Source organism: Pantherophis guttatus, chromosome 1 (genome assembly GCF_059756535.1).
Source record: "Pantherophis guttatus breed Tessera chromosome 1, ASM5975653v1, whole genome shotgun sequence".
Taxonomy (NCBI): Eukaryota; Metazoa; Chordata; class Lepidosauria; order Squamata; family Colubridae; genus Pantherophis; species Pantherophis guttatus.
Genome location: NC_142063.1, coordinates 223,036,974 through 223,055,705, shown reverse-complemented (window position 1 = coordinate 223,055,705; position 18,732 = coordinate 223,036,974). Strand labels below are relative to the sequence as shown.

At 40.4% G+C, this 18,732-nt stretch overlaps 1 protein-coding gene across 5 annotated transcripts in view; it reads right to left on the bottom strand.

Moving 5' to 3' along the window:
* The window catches only part of MLIP (muscular LMNA interacting protein), an 81,106-nt gene that overhangs the window by 25,410 nt on the left and 36,964 nt on the right, over window positions 1-18,732 (bottom strand). For 4 of the 5 annotated variants that reach the window (XM_060689252.2, XM_060689253.2, XM_034436708.3 and 1 more), the window contains exons 5-9: window positions 12,463-12,534; window positions 8,771-8,836; window positions 6,513-6,596; window positions 6,361-6,420; window positions 1,479-1,523 (exon numbers count right to left, since the gene is read on the bottom strand). In XM_060689252.2, coding sequence (XP_060545235.2) covers window positions 1,479-1,523; window positions 6,361-6,420; window positions 6,513-6,596; window positions 8,771-8,836; window positions 12,463-12,534 — 327 coding nt within the window. The remainder of the gene's footprint in view (window positions 1-1,478; window positions 1,524-6,360; window positions 6,421-6,512; window positions 6,597-8,770; window positions 8,837-12,462; window positions 12,535-18,732) is intronic. The other variant, XM_034436710.3, reaches the window with a different exon arrangement.

The window sequence follows — 18,732 nt, the reverse complement described above, 5'->3', positions numbered from 1 at the left end:
GTTCCAGCTGTCATCATTCAGTGAATCCTGCATGGTTATTAAGCACAATGTTTCATGATCATCATTTGTGACTTCCTGCCATCTTCCCCACTGATTTTACTTGTCAGAAGCCAGCAGCAAAGTTTGCAAATGGCAATCATGTAACTGTGAGACACTGTGACCATTGTAATTACACACAATTGCAATTATCAAACCACAGGGATGCTGCATTGGTTGCGGTTATGAGAACCAGTCATAAATCTCCTTGTTAAGTGCTGTTATAATTTTGAACAATCACAAAAGAGTGATTGTTCCTACAGCATATATGATTTTCTGTTTTAACTCACCTTACCATAAGCACTCGAGTGCTTATGTAGATGACAAAAGAATCAATAGTTCTATACCTTGCTCCAATAAAACTATCTTGCTAGACTATTGATTAAATTATGGTATATTTCTTGGAAATAAGCATAGGAACACAGATGAATATTAATCATATTGTGCAGAAGTATGAAATAAAGATGGATTTTAGTAGGCTTATAATCATTATGCCATCCTGGAAAAAGTTGGTTAGAGTCGATACTGACTTGATGACATATAATCAATACTATAGATTCTTTTCTCTTAACTTTCTTGCTATTCACATTGACTCCTGATGACTGCAGGAGATGGCATTGTCACAAATGGCACACTTCCTAGAGTTTCTCTTAGTTGCTCCCTATCAATCATTTACTAAGTAAACTTTCACTACAAAGCTTTAATATAAAATTAGGATAACTGTTTCTGTGGTGCAAAATTTCAGACAACCCCTCTAGGACAGCAAATTGAGTTTTCTGCATGTTTTTTGCTGGTATCTGGATTTTTGCAGGTCTGGTTCTAGATTTTTGTGGTAGCCCTAATGAAACTCTTTACTATATCTAATACAAAGTACATCAAAGAGAAATTAAAACATTTATTTATTTATATTGATTTTTTTTCACCTTGTTTTTCAACAGTTTGTTATTGATATAAGGGAAAATGCATTTACTATCCTTTTATTTATCCTTATTAAAATGAAGTGGAAGAAAATCCAACTTTGTTTGAGCATGTCTCCTCCACAGAAATTTATGCTGACAGCTGCTGGGATAGAAATGACTAAAACCCAGTGCTTTCCAAAATGTGCACATTCTTCATTCCTCGGAAATGGATTTCTGTCATTCAGAAGCAAAAATGATCGCAATCGTAACTCACAATGTCAATTTGAATGCAGCATTCTTGCCTCTAACAAAATCGCAAGAGGCTTTGATCAGTGCTTAATTCAGAATGAAAAGAGAAAGAGAAAGAAACACTATTCCCAGCTCTGTAAAGTCTCAGCCTAAACCACAGTTTTTCGGAGACTCACTTTAATTATTCAATTATTGGAGGCAGAATTCTGTACCATTGCTCAGAAGTCCCCTCAAAGGTGGAGTCTGTCCTGCTATTAAAAACAGATGTGAAGACCATATTATGAAGATACTTACATATTTGGTTTCCCGACCAGCTGGCCTCTGTGGAACAGTAGACATCTGCAAGAAATACAACAACTTCGCGTTAGAACAATTTGGCATTGTGCAGAAACTTTTTTTTTTTTTTGCTAAATTTGAGCACTGCTGGAATTTGTTTTTCACTCCCACCCAACAGCAAAGACAGTAAGGAAGCTGTGCATTGAATTAGAGTAAACTGCTTGAACAAACCTATCCCTTAACTCATCTTTTAACGCATTTCTCTTATTCCCATCTTGCTGTTACGCTGTTTTTAAAGTTTTATGAGTTTTATTAAGTATACAAGGGACCCAAAACACTAACATATTTGGAGGAAGTAAGAATAGTAATGTGACAAAGGCAACTAGCTACAAAGAGCTGCACCAAAACTCGTTGTAGAAAAACCTCCGAACTGAAAAAAGATAAGCAACCGAAAAACAGGACTCTCTAGCTACAAAAAAAAAGGGGGGGTATGTAAGCCTACCCTACCTCTTAAATCAACGGTTGATAAGTACCATATCTTATTTGACTGTGATTCTGACAAGCTCTCATCCCCTGATAAGTAATGTCTTACACATTGGCAAAGAAAATCAGAACACAAAATACAAGCTGGGCGAATATGAGTTTACAGACGACCTTCACTCCTTGGTGAGTACTCATCTCAAATGATCTAAGTACCAGAGTTCACTGTAACAGCATTGCTAAAAAAGCATTAAGAGTTGTTAATCTAATCTTGCATAGCTTCTTCTCCGGTAATATTGAACTGCAAACTAGGGCATACAAAACTTTTGCCAGACCAATTCTTGAATACAGCTCATCTGTCTGGAACCCCCACTGCATATCGGACATTAATACAATCGAATGAGTCCAGAGATATTTCATGAGAAGAATCCTCCACTCCTCTGCTCGCACCAAAATACCTTATGCCACCAGACTCGAAATTTTGAGCTTAGACAACTTAGAACTTCACTGTCTTTGGTCTGACCTAAGCATCATACATAAAATACATAAAACATCTGCTACAATGTCCTACCAGCCAATGAATACTTCAGCTTCAACCAAAACAATACAAGAGCATACAATAGATAGAATACAAACTCATGGTAAACCGATCCAAACTAGACTGCAGAAAATACGACTTCAGTAACAGAGTTGTTGATGCCTGGAATGCACTACCTGACTCCGTGGTTTATTCCCCAAACCCCCAAACTTTAACTTTAGTCAGAATGGAATCTGAGACGGATGAACTGGATTCCAACCTATTAGAGGTGAACACAGAACTGTCCTCAGTTGCAAAATAATCGCCTGCTTATGTCCCACAAGGTCATATCTATATATTGATCAACTGTCAGAGGCCAACAAAAAGCTAGAAGAAATAAAAAGGCTAGGAGAAGAAGGATTCTCTGGCTTTGTAAAGGAAGGTGGTGAGAATGTCAATACAGGGCAGAACACACAAACACACACACACACAAACACACAGTGAAATACAATATGATAAAGACAATTCAAAGCTTGGCACTGAAGGGCCATTTGAAACATAAATACTACAACTGAAAAAAAAATCATGTTATTACAGGTAGTCCTTGACTTACGGCCACAACTGAGCCCAAAATTTTTGTTGTTAAGTGAGACATTTGTTAAGTGAATTTTGCCCCATTTTATGACCTTTGTTGCCTCAGTTGTGAAGTGAATCTGGCTTCCTTACATTCACTGCAGTTATTCAGTTCGTAACCTGGTTGTTAAGTGAATCTGGCCTCCCCATTGACTGTCAGAAGGTTGCAGAAGGTGATCACGTGATCCCAGGATACTGCAACCATCATTAATATGAATCAGTTGCCAAGCATCTGAATTTTGATCACCTCACTATGGGGATGCTGCTAAGGCCGTAACTGTGAAAAATGTCATAAGTCACCTTTTTTTTCAGTGCTGTTGTGATTTTAATGGTCACTAAATGAATTGTTGTAAGTTGAGGACTAGCTGAATATAGAAATGATCCACATAAATAATCAAAGAAAAAGCCTGTCCTGAAATCTGTCATAGTTACTTAGGTGTAAAAGAACACTGACAGAATTAATGGAGATAACAAGGCTTCCCACACCGCCAAGGTTTTAAGAGGCTCGTGCTGTTGTTTCAACAACTCGTATTACCCCAAATGCTCTTAAGCTTTTTCTACGGAGCTTTGGGATTATGCCAACTGGAGTATTTTAAAATATCTGTTCCTGCCACTCCTGACTCCTGGGAAGCTTGCCAAGCTGTAACGGGAAGGTAGATCCAGGAAGGTTGCTGATAACATTTATTCTTTGGAGGAAAAAATCCATCAGGCTGAAGGAGGGAGAGAAATTTGACTCAATGCACCCCTTACTATGCGTTCTCAGGAGGAGGTAATGAACTCAATATAGGACCTGGACGATATCAAATTGAGTTTACCAAACATGATAATAACCACCAATTCATTAAAGGAGCTTCTACCCAGTGGTGAAATGTAAAGTTTGTTACTGCCGGTTCTGTGGGCGTGGCTTGGTGGGGGGGGTAATGTGACTGGGTGGGTGTGGCCAACTCTTTTTTTTTTTACTTTTAAAACCATTTTTTCTACAACCTCTTTAGCCGAAGAGGTTGTAAAAAAATGCTTTTAAAAGCCTCTGATGATCCCAGCTGAGTTGCCTGATCGTCAGAGGCTTTTTTTTCTTTTAAAAACATTTTTCTACAACCTCTTCGGCCAAAGAGGTTGTAGAAAAAATGCTTTTAAAAGCCTCTGATGATCCCAGCTGAGCCGCTCGATCATCAGAGGCTTTTTTTTTACTTTTAAAAGCATTTTTTCAGCCGAAGAGGTTGTAGAAAAAATGCTTTTAAAAATAATAATAAAAAAAAGCCTCTGATGAGTTGTGCGGCTCAGCCAGGCATGGGGGAGTGGGGGGGGCAGGGATTTTTGCTACCAGTTTCTCCATAGAAAATAGATACATGCAGCATGGTGATTATCCTCTGGCTAGACAACCCACAACTCAGACAGAAGAAAAAGATTGTTCTTCCACATTCATCATGCTATTGCCTGACTGCCTGGAATGTAAGTTACCCAGTGGTGGGATCCTGCCAGTTTAACAACCGGTTCGGTGATTGCGTGTTTCACACGCACCTGCTTTACACTATACGCATGTGCGCAGTTTTAACAAAACTAACCTTTCACGTTACTTCTGCAGAGTAACACAGCTGAGATGCAGCAATCCGCTCCGCTGCACGAAACAGCTGAGAGGATAAAGGTAAGTAAAGCACAGGGGCGGGCCCACCTGATTGTCAGAGAGAACCAGTTCGCTCCCAGCTGATTGTTCGAGCTACAGGTTCGCCTGAAACTGTCCAAACCGGCTGAATCCCACCCCTGAAGTTACCAAAGTATTTTGTATCTGTATCTGTAGGGGAAATACTGTAGGCAAGTGATTGAATGCAGCATCAAAACAAAAGCAGGGGGGATGTTGGAACACCAGGATTTACATCTCCCTTTTTACTACTTAATTTTAATAGTCACGTTCACATCCCTGTTTCAACAACAGCAACAAAAAATACTATTGAGACATTTTGGGGGGAAAGGGGAGGATTTTCATTAGCAATAGCACTTAGACTTATATACCACTTTACAGTGCTTAACAGCCCTCTCTAAGCTGTTTACAGAGTCAGCATATTGCCCCCAAACAATTTGGGTCCTCATTTTACCGACCTCGGAAGGACGGAAGGCTGAGTCAACCTTGAGCCTTTGAATTGCCAAATTGCAGGCAGCCGGCAGGTAGCAGAAGTAGCCTGCAGTACTTCTATAACTGTCTGGTTTGGTTCTGCAACCCAACAAGACAGACACAGACTTCAGAGGATAATTAGAACTGCAGAAAAACAATTGCTACCAACCTGCCTTCCATTGAGGACCTGTATACTGCACGAGTCAAAAAGAGGGCTATGAAAATATTTACAGACCCCTTGCATCCTGGACATAAACTGTTTCAACTCCTACCCTCAAAACGACGTTATAGAGCACTGCACATCAGAACAACTAGACACAAGAACAGCTTTTTCCCGAACGCCATCACTCTGCTAAACAAATAATTCCATCAACACTGTCAAACTAGTTACAAAGTCTGCATTACTAGTAATCTTCTCATCGTTCCCACCTCCCATCTCCTCCCACTTATGACTGTATGACTGTAACTTTGGTGCTTGTATCCTTATGATTTATATTGATATTGTTTCCTGATTGCTTATTTGTACCCTATGACTATCATTAAGTGTTGTACCTTATGATTCTTGATGAATGTATCTTTTCTTTTATACACTGAGAGCATCTCTTGCCTTCCTCCCACCGTCTGGTGTGCTCACACAGAGCGGGCCTCCTCAGGGCGCCGTCAGCCAGACAATGTTGGCTGGCGGCCCCCAGGGGGAGAGCATTCTCTGTGGGAGCGCCGACCCTCTGAAATGGGCTGCCCACCAGCCTCAGGACAGCCCCAGACCTCCTTTCCTTCCGCCGCGAATTGAAGACGTGGCTTTTTCACCAAATGGGCTGAATCCGTAGGGGTGACTTCAAATAATTTTAATAATTTTTAACTGATTTTAATTTAATTTTAAATTGATTTTAATTGTTTATGTAATTCTTTGTTTTGTTTTTGTAAGCCGCCCTGAGTCCTACGGGGCAAGGCCGGCATATAAATTACTTACATACATACATACATACATACATACATACATACATACATACATACATACATAAATAAATAAATATGCACCAAGATAAATTCCTTGTGTGTCCAATCACACTTGGCCAATAAACTATTCTATTCTATTCTATTCTACTGCACTCTAACCACTGTGCCACTGTGGCTCATTTTCATTAGCATTCTTATTCACTTACTTTGCTCATATTTGAATCGAGTACGCTCTTCAGGGAGCCTGGAGAGGAATTACATCGGCGCTGAAAGAATAGATTGAAAAGAACAGGTGTTCAAATACAGAAGGTGAAAGGAAGCAACCCAAACAAGCAAGTGGCTTTAGACATTAGCATACCCTGGCTGAAGGCTCTTGCAAGACTTCATCAATAGCAGCACAAAGTTCTTCCGTTTGTTGCCTGAGTTGGGCAGGCGAGCACATCTATGGGATTTTTAAAGAGAGAAAGTGATTTCCTCTGATTCTCAACTCCAGAGATTAAACATCTTGTTAGCACCGCTTCTTTCTCACAGGACCTACTGCAGCAGGTGGTCCTTGACTTACAACCACAACTGAGCCCCAAATTTCCATTGGTAAGCAAGATGAAGTGAATTTTACCCCATTTTATGACCTTTCGTGCCACTGTTGTTAAGTGAATCCACCGCATTGGTTAAGTTAGTAACACGGTTGTTAAGTGAGTCTGGCTTCCCCATTGACTTTGCTTGCAAAAAGGTAAACAAAAGGGACACTGCAACCGTCATAAATGTGAGCTGGTTGCCAAATATTATGATTTTGACCACATGACGATGGGAATGCTGAAACGGTCGTAAGTGTAGAAAAAATGGTCAAGAGTCAGTTTTTTTCAGTGCCATTAAAACTTTGAATGGTTGTTAAACAAATGGCTGTAAGTCAAGGAGTACCTGTACTGAGATGAGTCCCACTTTGTGGAGCTATTTGATCTGCACTGCATGACTTTGGATGACCACTAGATGGCGCCTAGACTTTTGGTATCTCTCTTGCTTTCGGCTTAACTGAACGCTCCTGGTACTCTGGAAATCTCCTTGGCATTCTTCTCCTGATGGTGCCCTTTCTCAAAACATAAAGACTGGGTGGTGCTATGCAGAACTTGGAAAGCTGAAGACTTAAGTCTCTTATTTCAACTTTCAACTAGCTAAACATTTCCCCCCCCCCAACTTGCCATATGAGTTTCCCACCATGAAAAATGAAAGCCAAGGAGATCCCTTGTTGGTGTGCTTTCTGCATTTCATCCCGTTAAGTATATGGTAGTTTGCACAGTCCATGGCTCCACATGTGACCAGAGGTGGGTGTCACATACTGTAACAACCGGTTCGCCCAGAACCGAAAACGTGAGTGTGCGCGGCATCAAAAAAATGCCGATTATATAGGACGGGATAGCTCCAGCGTGAGTGGATGGGCCCAGCCACTGGTTGGTACTATTGGTTCTCCTGAACTGGTCTGAACCAGCACCACCTCTGCAGGTGACTCAGATCATTACTCCATTCCAGATTTCAAATAGCTGCTTTGAATCAAATCCATTTTAGCAGCGCCGATTGCCGAATTTATGTGCAACAAGAGATTTTAGACCGTTTCAGAAGGTCTCAACAACCACAATGGGTTTTAACACATTGTATTTGCTAATTGATAAGGTACTTGCAATCTTGCACACATGCAGCCAGCATCTGCACAAGCGTCTTGTCTTTCCCCTCCTCCACACTCCAGTTCATCCCAATTTAAACCCTACATCATTGTAGCTCATCCATGCAGTTGATGAAGACAGCTGGAGCTCACTAAAGCTTATGCTTTTTAATAAAATGCATCCATTGGAAAAGCTATGACCAATCAAACCTGATTTTGGACTCTCCTCCTCCTCCTCCTACCCAACCAGATTATTTACTAGGTGTTTCTAAAGTTGTGCAGTGCTTTCACTTCAAAAGGCCAAATGGTGCTTCAGTGCTCATATGAACTCACCGTGAAATCAAAGGAGTCCTATAGGATTTGGCTGGATAGAGGATGAGGGGAGGAGGCTTTTTTTCCCCTAGGATTGTGCAGTTGTTTTAAATAGTTGCACAAGTTGTTCTGAAAACACTAATCCATTCTCTGAAGCAGTTTTTTCACTTTCAGATGCAAAGCATTGCACAGCCCAGTGTGTGTCATCTCCATGACATCCATAGCAGGGTGCAGGCCAGGGGTGAAATCCAGCAGGTTTTCAGGTTCAATCAGAGGTGGGTTTCAGCAGGTTCTGACAGGTTCTGAAGAACCAGTAGCGGAAATTTTGAGTAGTTCGGACAACCGACAAATACCACCTCTGGCTGGTCCCAGAGTGGGATGGGAATGGAGATTTTGCAGTATCCTTCCCCTGGAGTGGGGTGGGAATGGAGATTTTGCAGGATCCTTCCCCTGCCACGCCCACCAAGCCACGCCCACCAAGCCACATCCACAGAACCGGTAGTAAAAAAAATGGATTTCACCACTGGTGCAGGCTGAAGCAATTATTTCCCTATTCAATTCTGAATGTGGAAATTTGATGAGAAAGCAATACAGCCAAAACAAAATGAATTAAATAAGAATCAATTAAACACTGAGAAATTAATTGTCACCTCTGAATGGGTATCCAGAGTTCCGTCCTCAACTTCTAGTTCCGCTTTGGTTTGTTCATCGAGTGCCTATGAATAAATTCATATTATTCTGACAGTAAGACAAGACAAGAATAACAATAATAATGCACTTATGTAATATCTGATAAAGTAATTTATATCATATCATATTCAACTATCATAGATAGTCAACTATCTAAGCATTATAATATAATTAAAACAAGCTCTTGTCCAATTTATTTTCTTGGTTAAGCATCTGATTTTTGAACACACACATATTTATGGGAACCATAGCAGCGGTGCTTTAAAAATGTACACCTTAAAGTGTCCAGTCTGCAAGTGATGAGGTGTTCTGGAGCATCTGAAATTTCCAAGTGCTCTTCAAGGACACTTCCATGTAAAGCACATTGTAATTGTTCAAAGGAGAGGTGTCTAAGGACTAGGTAACCATGAATAGTGCCTCCTGCACCAACCGGTGCACAAAATAGAATTGTGCCAAAGGTCTCCTAGCCATTGCTACCACCTATTCTTCAGTGAACAGCATTGCACCATCTGGAAGAGTGTGAACACCCCCCCCATCCAGGGCAGTGGTGGGATTCAGCCAGTTCGCACCTATTCAGGAGAACCGGTTGTTAACTTTCCAAGCAGTTCAGAGAACCAGTTATTGGAAGAAATCTTATTTTGTTTTTTTCCCACTTTACAGGGCTAATCCTGTAAGGAAGGCAGGAAGGAAACATTCTGGTGGTGTTTCTAGACTAATCTTTATTGCCCTGCTTACAGAAACTGCCTCTCTGGTTAACCCTTATTACATTGTAACAGCTAAGGCAAAGCGCCCATCGATGTGAGCGATATTAAGTTGGCCGCGCCCACACAGTCACATGACCACCGAGCCACGCCTACCCAGCTGGTCATTAGGGCAGGTTGTTAAATTATTTGAATCCCACCACTGATCCAGGGTCATTAAGATGCACCGTTTTCTAAAACCTACAGCAACATTTGAGAACCCTGGAACTGCCTAATATTGCTTTTGACTAAGGAACACTCAACAAAGGCCATTCTGGCAACCAAATTTCTGATTTCTTTAGAAACTACTTGTCACATGATGGGTTCACAAGCTTGTTGAACTATGATTTATGCTTAATATAGTAAGCCATACTGTAAATCATAATTTGCTGGTTCCATACATAATACAATATCAATGAACTACATTTTAGCCGAGCACAACGGGAATGTCAAACTATGGTATTCTCTAGTACTGACTAAAACATCAGTACATTTTTCATAACGGGTGACTTGCCAGGTCAGCCTTGCCAGTGCACTATTATGGCTTCTTGGCTGCTAAAATTGCATCTGATTTTACAGTTACAACCAACATAAGAGCTTTATTTATATGGGACTGTTGAGCTGCATTTTGCTTGCTGGTTTACCCATTTGAAGGCTTTGATTTGGTACGGTATCAATCAGCTTACAATCTGAACTTGGAAAAAAGGCTTTCTGTACTACATATCAACTGACTCCAAAAGCTCATCGTCACTACTTCAACACAAATCTGTGTAAATAACCATTTCTTATGTTGTGGTCTCGGCCTCCGTCTCATTTCCCAGGTCACAACTAAAGCAGAAGCATTTAGTAGAGGCATAAATTGTATTTAAACCTTCCAGTTTTAAAAGAGTGTTTCCTTTCTGTTTACCATGGATATGATTTAGCATCTTTTATCAATGTGGTCAGGGATGAATTTGTCCAAATTCTAATGATCACTTATGGCTGTTTCAAATATGCCCCTTCAAGTTGGGAACACCCTCCATGATTCCTTTGGGTTGGGCCGCAGGGGAGATCCCAGACCTGGCTTCTGCAGAGGCATTAACTGTAATTATTAATGGCTTCTGCAGAGGCATTAATTGTAGTTATTTATTTATTACACATCTGTGTAGTGACTGATCAGTGCTCCCCAAGGTGCTTTTGCAGGTGCCATATAAACACAGGCTTAGCAGTGTTTGAAAAGTCCTAGACCTGCAAATAAGGTTTTTATTAATGCCTTTTAGAAAGTCTCCAACTGCACAGAAGGTTCCTTCAAGACGGAGGAATTCTACCAGCTCAAGTTGTTGATTTTGTCACGTTTGGTTACATTGCAAGATTACTTGTATTCCTTTTGTTGTGGGAGAGGGACATGTAGGGCAGCGGTGAAATCCGCTTAACTTCGCTACAGGTTCGGGAAGGGGAGCATGCACATGTGTGCGCACGCTATGCACGCATGTGCCTCTTCTGCACATGCACAGAGCCTTCTGCGCATGTGCAGAAGGTCAAAAACGGGATGTAATGACATCCCAGCAGGTGGGCGGAGCCTCCTGCCACTGGTGCTACCGGTTTGTGCGAGCCGGATACATCCGGGTGGATTTCACCGCTGGTGTGGGGTCATTTTATCCATGGGTTTCCAGTTGTTTGTCATCAGTGGCACCTTTTGCTTCTCACTTTACCCCTCCTCCACCCCTCTGGTGTGTCAGACAGGCTATTTTTAGATACAGGTTCAGCTCCCTTTTCAGAAGATCAGTAGACCCATCTTTCAGAAATAGCTAGATGAAGAAATCATAAGCAAGTTGGCTGGTGGCTCAACATATTGTTTGAGGCATCTACCTACTCCCCTTCCCATGTTAGGGAGAGCTTTCAGTGGTTGCTCTCACAATGGTAGGTGATGGTTGGTGGAAGAGAAACTAAGGCAGAGCAAACCACCATTTGTATTCCAAAGGTGCTTCCTTGGTTTTTTCTTTGAAAATGTTTCACTTCTCATCCAAGAAGCTTCTTCGGTTCTAGCTGACTGGTGGGGAATGGAAGGATTTATATTCTTTGCAATTATCTGGTCATTAGTACTCTGAGGGTCAACCATTATTTCTCTGGGAGTAGTTGAGGCCACTTGGGGATTTATCTGTATCCTCAGCAGGGATGGGGGTTCACAGGGATTCAGGAGAACCTCTAGTTAAGATTCTGTGCAGTTGGAGAACCCCCAAATCCCACTCTTGGCTGACCCCTCCCTCCCCCCCGGGAGTCCCCTCATGGCCCGTTTTGGATGCAGGTAAGTGCAGGGCGCATGTGGAGGCTCAGAGAGGGTGAAAAATGGGCCTACTGGAAGTTCAGGAAGCCCAGAAACGGGCCCATTTCCGGCTTCCAGAGGGCTTCCCGGAGGCTCAAGCAAAGCCTCCAGAGCCTGGGGAGGGCAAAAACGCCCCACCCACCACCACCATGGTGCAGGAGGCCGACTAGGCCACGTCCACCATGGCCACACCCACCCAGCAACCAGGCAGAGAACCCCTTGCTAAAATTTTTGAAGCCCACCCCTGATCCTCAGAGTCATCTGAATCCCTACCCTCCAGTCAGTTAGAACTGAAGAAGCTTCTTAGATGAGATACAAAACACTTAAAAAAAAAAAAAACCAAGAAAGGCCAGTTGCCTTTTGGAAAAAGCATCTTTGGAACAACTATGACCTGGAGGATTGACAATCTCCATACATACCAATTGATTTCCTTAACACTAAAAGAGAAAGGACAGAAGTAACCATCAGTGTTGTGCCTAAATAGGACTCAGCAATCTGTTTTTCTGTGGCCTCAAAGGTCAGCAAACAGTTTTCACACAGTTATCTGCTTATGCCCTTAATTTCAAAATTAATATTAATACCAGCCCATACCTTTGAGCACCCAACTAACCTTCTGTTCTAGAAGCAGTGTGTTTGTTGGGATGGCTGCAAATGTCTTGTAGCTTGCATTGATCTTGTATGACTGTAAATCATAATTAGAAAGAGGAAAGATGTGATAGTATTCAAACTAAGAAGTCTTCTTTTAAGACTTCAATATGAATGCTGTCTTAGTATAAGGGAGAAAAAAGTTACACAGTTAAATGATTTTCTGCCATTTTAAAGTATTGCATATACACCTCAATGCCATAATTACTGTATATCATAGAGTCCCCATTATAATTTATTCCAGAGGCTGGATATCTATTCATATATTTTACTCCACACAGATATATTTTTCTTTCTGTCCCTAGAGCTAATAAATTCAGTTACAAGCTCACTGAGACCATTGTGAAAAGAGATGGATGATCACCTTTATGAGGTAATTTTTCTTACACTATCTCAGTGTGAATCTCAAACTTGTTAACCAAGTAAAAGTACAATGTCCAAACTGAGAAGGAAAGGATATTCAGTGAGGAAGGAAAAACTTTTTTGTAGTTAGCTCTTCCGTTATTCCGTTTATTAGAAAGTACAAAATATTAATTAACCAAAATATCTCAGAAACTGCTTGGAATAATTTCACTCTTAATGTGATTAAAAATTCTTAATGGGAATTTTCTTTTTTTTTTCTTTTTTCTTTTGTTTTATTAAATTAATTTTTTAAATAAATTAATTTTTATTTTATTTTATTAAACACATATTAAAACGTTGGACACAGTGTAACCATCCTGGCATTATCTTTGCCATACATACTAAAATAAACAATAAGTATCATATATACCCTGCTACTTATATACATTTGGTCTATTCAGTATTCACATATATAAAGACATCATTTTTCTATCTATATTACTTATACATTTGTCTTATCCTCTTTCATTCTATTGTAACTACATACATACCCTTAGTTCTCTATTCTATAAATTCTAGTCAGTTCATATTTTTCATCCCTCCTTTCCGTTCCAACCATTGATAATATTTGTTCCATATTTTATAATAATCTGACTCGCCTTTATTTTTCAGTTCCAACGTTAATTTGTCCATTTCCGCACATGTCAATTTTTTTTTTTTTATCACTTCATCTTCTACGGGGATTTCCTTATTTTTTCAATTTTGGGCAAAAATCATTCTTACTGCTGTTATAATATGTATTATTAAGTAAATTACCCCTTTACTATATTTCCCATTTATAATTCCCAATAGGAGTAGTTCTGGTTTATATTCTATTTCTTCTCCAATTACTTCTGTCAACCATAAATGAATTTTCCACCAATACTCCTTTGCTTTTTTACATGACCATCACATATGGTAGTACGTGCCTGATTCGTGATTGCATTTCCAACATTTTGGTGATAAATTTCTAAACATTTTTGCCAATCTCACTGGCAGAAGATGCCACCTGTAGAACATTTTGTATAAATTTTCTTTATACGGTATTGCCAATGTTATTTTCCTATTTTTTCCCCATAATTCTTGCCATTTTCCCAGCTATATATTGTAACCAAAATTTATTGCCCGTGCCACCATCGTTTCTTTGACCTGCTCTTCTTCCATTTTATAATCCAATAAGAATTTAACCAAAATATCTCAGAAATCACTTGGAATAATTTCACTCTTAATGTCATTCAGCCTTCAGAAAATGTGGGAATTTTCTTGACCATCCTTTAATAAGCTTCTATGCTCTTCTTAACAACTCATAGGGTGTTCTGCAATGCAATTGTAAAAAATTACATTAATATGAAGGGGTGTCAAACTTGATTTTATTGAGGGCCACATCAGGGTTGTGTTTGATCTCGGGGGGGGGGGGGGGCTGGAGGAGACGTGGCCAGGGTTGGCATGGCCAACTTGGCATCACTCATATTGGGGGCACCTGTGGTGGCCTGAGTGCTCTGCCAGTGAAAACGGGTTCCTGAGCTATGTTTTCGGCTATGATGGCCTTCTGCAACCCTCTGCCAGCGAAAATGGAGCTTGCAAGGACCACACACTGCCCTCCCAAGCTCTATTTTCACTGTCAGAGGCACCGCGGGCCAGTCCTTCGCTGTTTCCAGGGCAGCCCCATGGGCCAGATCTAAGCATCCCAAGGGCTGGATCTGGCCTGCGGGCCTTGAGTTTGATACCCCAAGTTAGGGCGTCACTTCTTTTTCAATTTTTTTCTTGCATATTGTATAGCATTGAAATGCAAATGTAATTTCTCTTAAATCACCACTATTCTCGTCCTCGCTTTCCTTGCTATCCCACAATTTGCATCCCCAGCATGACGAGAAGTTTAGTTATCAAAACCAAATGTTAGTAACTTTTACGAGACAAAATGGATTTGGCAGCTCACTGATCTCCCTTGTGCAGTCATTTGTCAGCATTAAAATCAGCACTAAACGTCATTTGTTTTACTTTATTCTTCACTGCTTGCCTTTCATCCTGTCCCCTGAATAAGAATTTTAACTCTGCGGGTCCCTCTCAATAAAGCTGGAAAGCTGGAGTTTAATTAGCATTCTGCATGTACAAGCCCAGCTGCAAATATGATGGGAGAGCTTCTGTCTACACCTAGCTCCTGCCTATCTAGCAGTTTGAAAGCATGCAAATGCAGGTAGATAAATAGGTACCACTTCAGTGGAGAGGAAATAGCTTTCTGTAACATCCTGGTGGCCACACAGTGCTGCTTAATGGCCCTTGAAATGGAGATAAGCACTGCCCCCTATAGTCGGTTGCGACTAGCGGAGTAAAATCCACAGGGACTCCTTTCCTTTTATTCTTCTGCATGTGCAGTATTTCAGATAATAGAACTCTACCATTGACATGCCACATATATTATGTTTACTGTCACAGAACTGCAATATTACTCACAGACAAGAGTACAACATGCAGCAAGAAGCAGTATCATTATTATCACTCTTCCAAGTCATGATGTTTCACTGTTCCGATGACAATGAGTTAAGTACGGAACTGGAGAAGGTTAGATCCTACTGTGGATCCCATCAGCCAAGGAATTTTGGCTGGTAGGATTGAGCAGAATTGCCTTTTCTGCCATGGACCCTGCCCTTTGGAAGATCTTGCCACAGGGGGCGAGATCTGCTCCTTCTCTTTTAGCCTTCAGGAAAAGCTTTAAAACCTGACTATGCTGGTTGGCTTGGAGTGCTGAAGGAAAAGCTGTTGGCTGGAGATGATTGATGTAGTAATAGAGAAAGTACCATCTTTTTCTGCTCCAAGCCCAGGGTTTTTAATTAGTAAATTTGGTAGGTTTTTTTATGTATAATTTTAACCTATTTTATATTTATAATTGTTTTATATTTGCATATTTTAACACTTTGTAAGCTGCTCAGAGTAGCCTCAAACCACAAAATGAATGACAAATAAATTTAATAATAATGGGTGGAATCCCAAAATAACTGGAGCACGATTTGAATATCATTGGCACTGACAAATTCACCATCAGTCAATTGCAAAAGGCAGCTTCACTTGAAACAGCTTACATCAGGGGTGAAATGCTACCAGTTCACTCTAGTTTGGGTGAACCAGTAGTGATAAAAACTACCAGTTCAGGCAAACCGGTAGTAAAAAATACTTTAAAAAGGTAAAAAAAGGTTCCAACACTGTGCCGCGCGATCTTCGGAACCTTTTTTTTACTTTTTAAAAGCATTTTTTACTATCTATTCGCCGGAACCAGTAGTAGAAAAATGCTTTAAAAAAGAAAAAAAAAGGGTTTCAAGGATCATGTGGCACAGGTCAGTCAGCAAAGCTGGCTGAGGAATTCTGGGAGTTGAAGTCCACAAGTTTTAAAGTTGCCAAGTCTGGAGACCCCTGATGTAAAGGGTATTTATTTATAAGAAAGAAATCTGAGATTTGATGCAGATGCTGGAAAAGTAACAGGAAGCTCTACCTTTAGGGCTCATTTTCTAAGACCTATGATAGGACTCCTTCACAAAAAAGGTGCACAGTTGGAAGTAGTCCTCACAAGGTAGAGGGTTTAAATTGGTGGAGGGTTTTAATTACTGGAAGAGGACTCGGAGCTCATTAAAAAAAAATGTGGCTATGTATGTGTAAAGCGAACAGATTAGTTGCATGCTGTTTACTGGTGTCAATATAAATGAAATCACTACGTAGCATAAGGACTATGTAAAAATTACTCACCTCAGGGAAAGGGAGTGGAAACCATATAAAACTTCATTACATGACAACATAAAGCTCTACAACCAAACAAGACAGACACAGACTTCAGAGGATAATTAGAACTACAGAAAAAACAATTGCTACCAACCTGCCTTCCATTGAAGACCTGTATACTGCACGAGTCAAAAAGAGGGCTGAGAAAATATCTACAGACCCCTCACATCCTGGACATAAATTGTTTCAACTTCTACCCTCAAAACGATGTTATAGAGCACTGCACACCAGAACAACTAGACACAAGGACAGTTTTTTCCTGAATGCCATCACTCTGCTAGATAACTACAGTAATTCCCAGAACACTGTCAAACTATTAAGACCGAATTACTATTATTTTTCTCATCCTTATGACTATAGGGATCTCCTCCCACTTATGACTATAACCATGTTGCTTGTATCTTTACGATTTAAATTGTTTTATTTGTTTCCTAGTATGATTTGATTGCTTATTAGTAACCTATGATAATCACTAAGGTCTGTATCTTATGATTCTTGATGAATGTATTTATTCTTTTTTCTTTTTATGTACACTGATGCATATGCATCAAAGACAAATTCCTTGTCTGTCCAATCACACTTGGCCAATAAAGAATTCTATTCTATTCTATATAGCATGTTCTCTCTAGACATATATTGCATTGTATCTCTCTAGCCTCAGAGCTGAATGAAAAGAATAGAATGGTGACACCTCTCCCTCTCTCTCCCTCCCTCCCTCCCCCACTCTCTCTCTCTCCCTCCCTCTCTCTCTCCCTGTCTCCCTCCCTCCCTCTCTCTTTCCCTCTCTCTCTCTCTCTCCCTCTCTCTCCCTCCCTCCCTCCCTCCCCCCTCTCTCTCTCTCCTCCCTCCCCCTCTCTCTCCCTCTCTCTCTCTCCCTCCCTCCCTTCCTCCCTCTCTCTCTCTCTTTCTCACACACACACACACACACCAGGTTCAAATAAGGCACTTAAGGACATTTCCTGAAATCACAGAGGAATCTGTTGTCACTTGGAGTGATGTTATTAAAACTGAAAGTTAACTGTTCTTCTAAATGATAATTTTAATTATCCTACATGCTGTCCACGATGCTTGACAGTCCACAGGGCTGTTGAGCATCCTTATCAATGACAGCTTTAAACATCTACAAAACAGATACTGGAATGGAATAGCAATCAGTGCCAAATCACTACACTGCAGTAGAGGGATTTATGCAATTGCCTTTGAGAGAGAGAGCTGCGTGCTGAACTATCCTAAATGGAGAGTTGGGTTGTTTGTGTGGCTGAAAGAGACATTTCTATCTGCAGATTTGTCTCAAAAAGAACGTAAAAACATCCTTTACAGATGGGGATGAATGCAAAAATAGGATGTAATTATTAGCAGCCTTCATACATGTGATTTATTACAAACTAGCATATGCTATGATTTATATGAAGAACTGATTTTATATGTAAATATTTGTAACCAGTAACAGAACTGCTGTCTGTTACACTGAAGTTAATTTTAAGCATTTTCACAGATCAAAGTTAATTCCTACCAGCAGCAATCACTGTTTTTGATTAAGGGGACCTTCAAACCAGGCCCCTCTTACCACCAACTTGAATCTTAGTGCTCCATGAGGTAACAATCAACAAGACCAGTTTCAGATAATGAGGGTGCAACATAAATAAATTAAACCAGTACAGCCTCCTCAGTTCTTTCTTTTACTGATGAACACAGATTGAATTGTCAGACGCTCATGAATAAAATATTAGAGAAATACTGTCTGTATACAAGTAGTCCTCAACTTATGACCACAATTGAGCCCAAAATTTATGTTGTTCAGTGAGAATTTTTGCCCCATGTCATGACTTGGTCTTGCCACATTTGCTAAGTGAACTACTGCAGTTCTTAAATTAGTGACAAGGTTGTTAAGTGAATCTGGTTTCCCCGTTGACTTTGCTTGTCAGAAGGTCGCAAAAGGGGATCACATGACTCTGGGACACTGCAATCGTCATAAATGTGAGTCAGTTGTCAATTTACATTTTACATTTACATCCGAATGTAAATCACGTGACCGTGGGGATTCTGCAATAGTCATAAGGGTGAAAAATGGTCATAAGTCACTTTT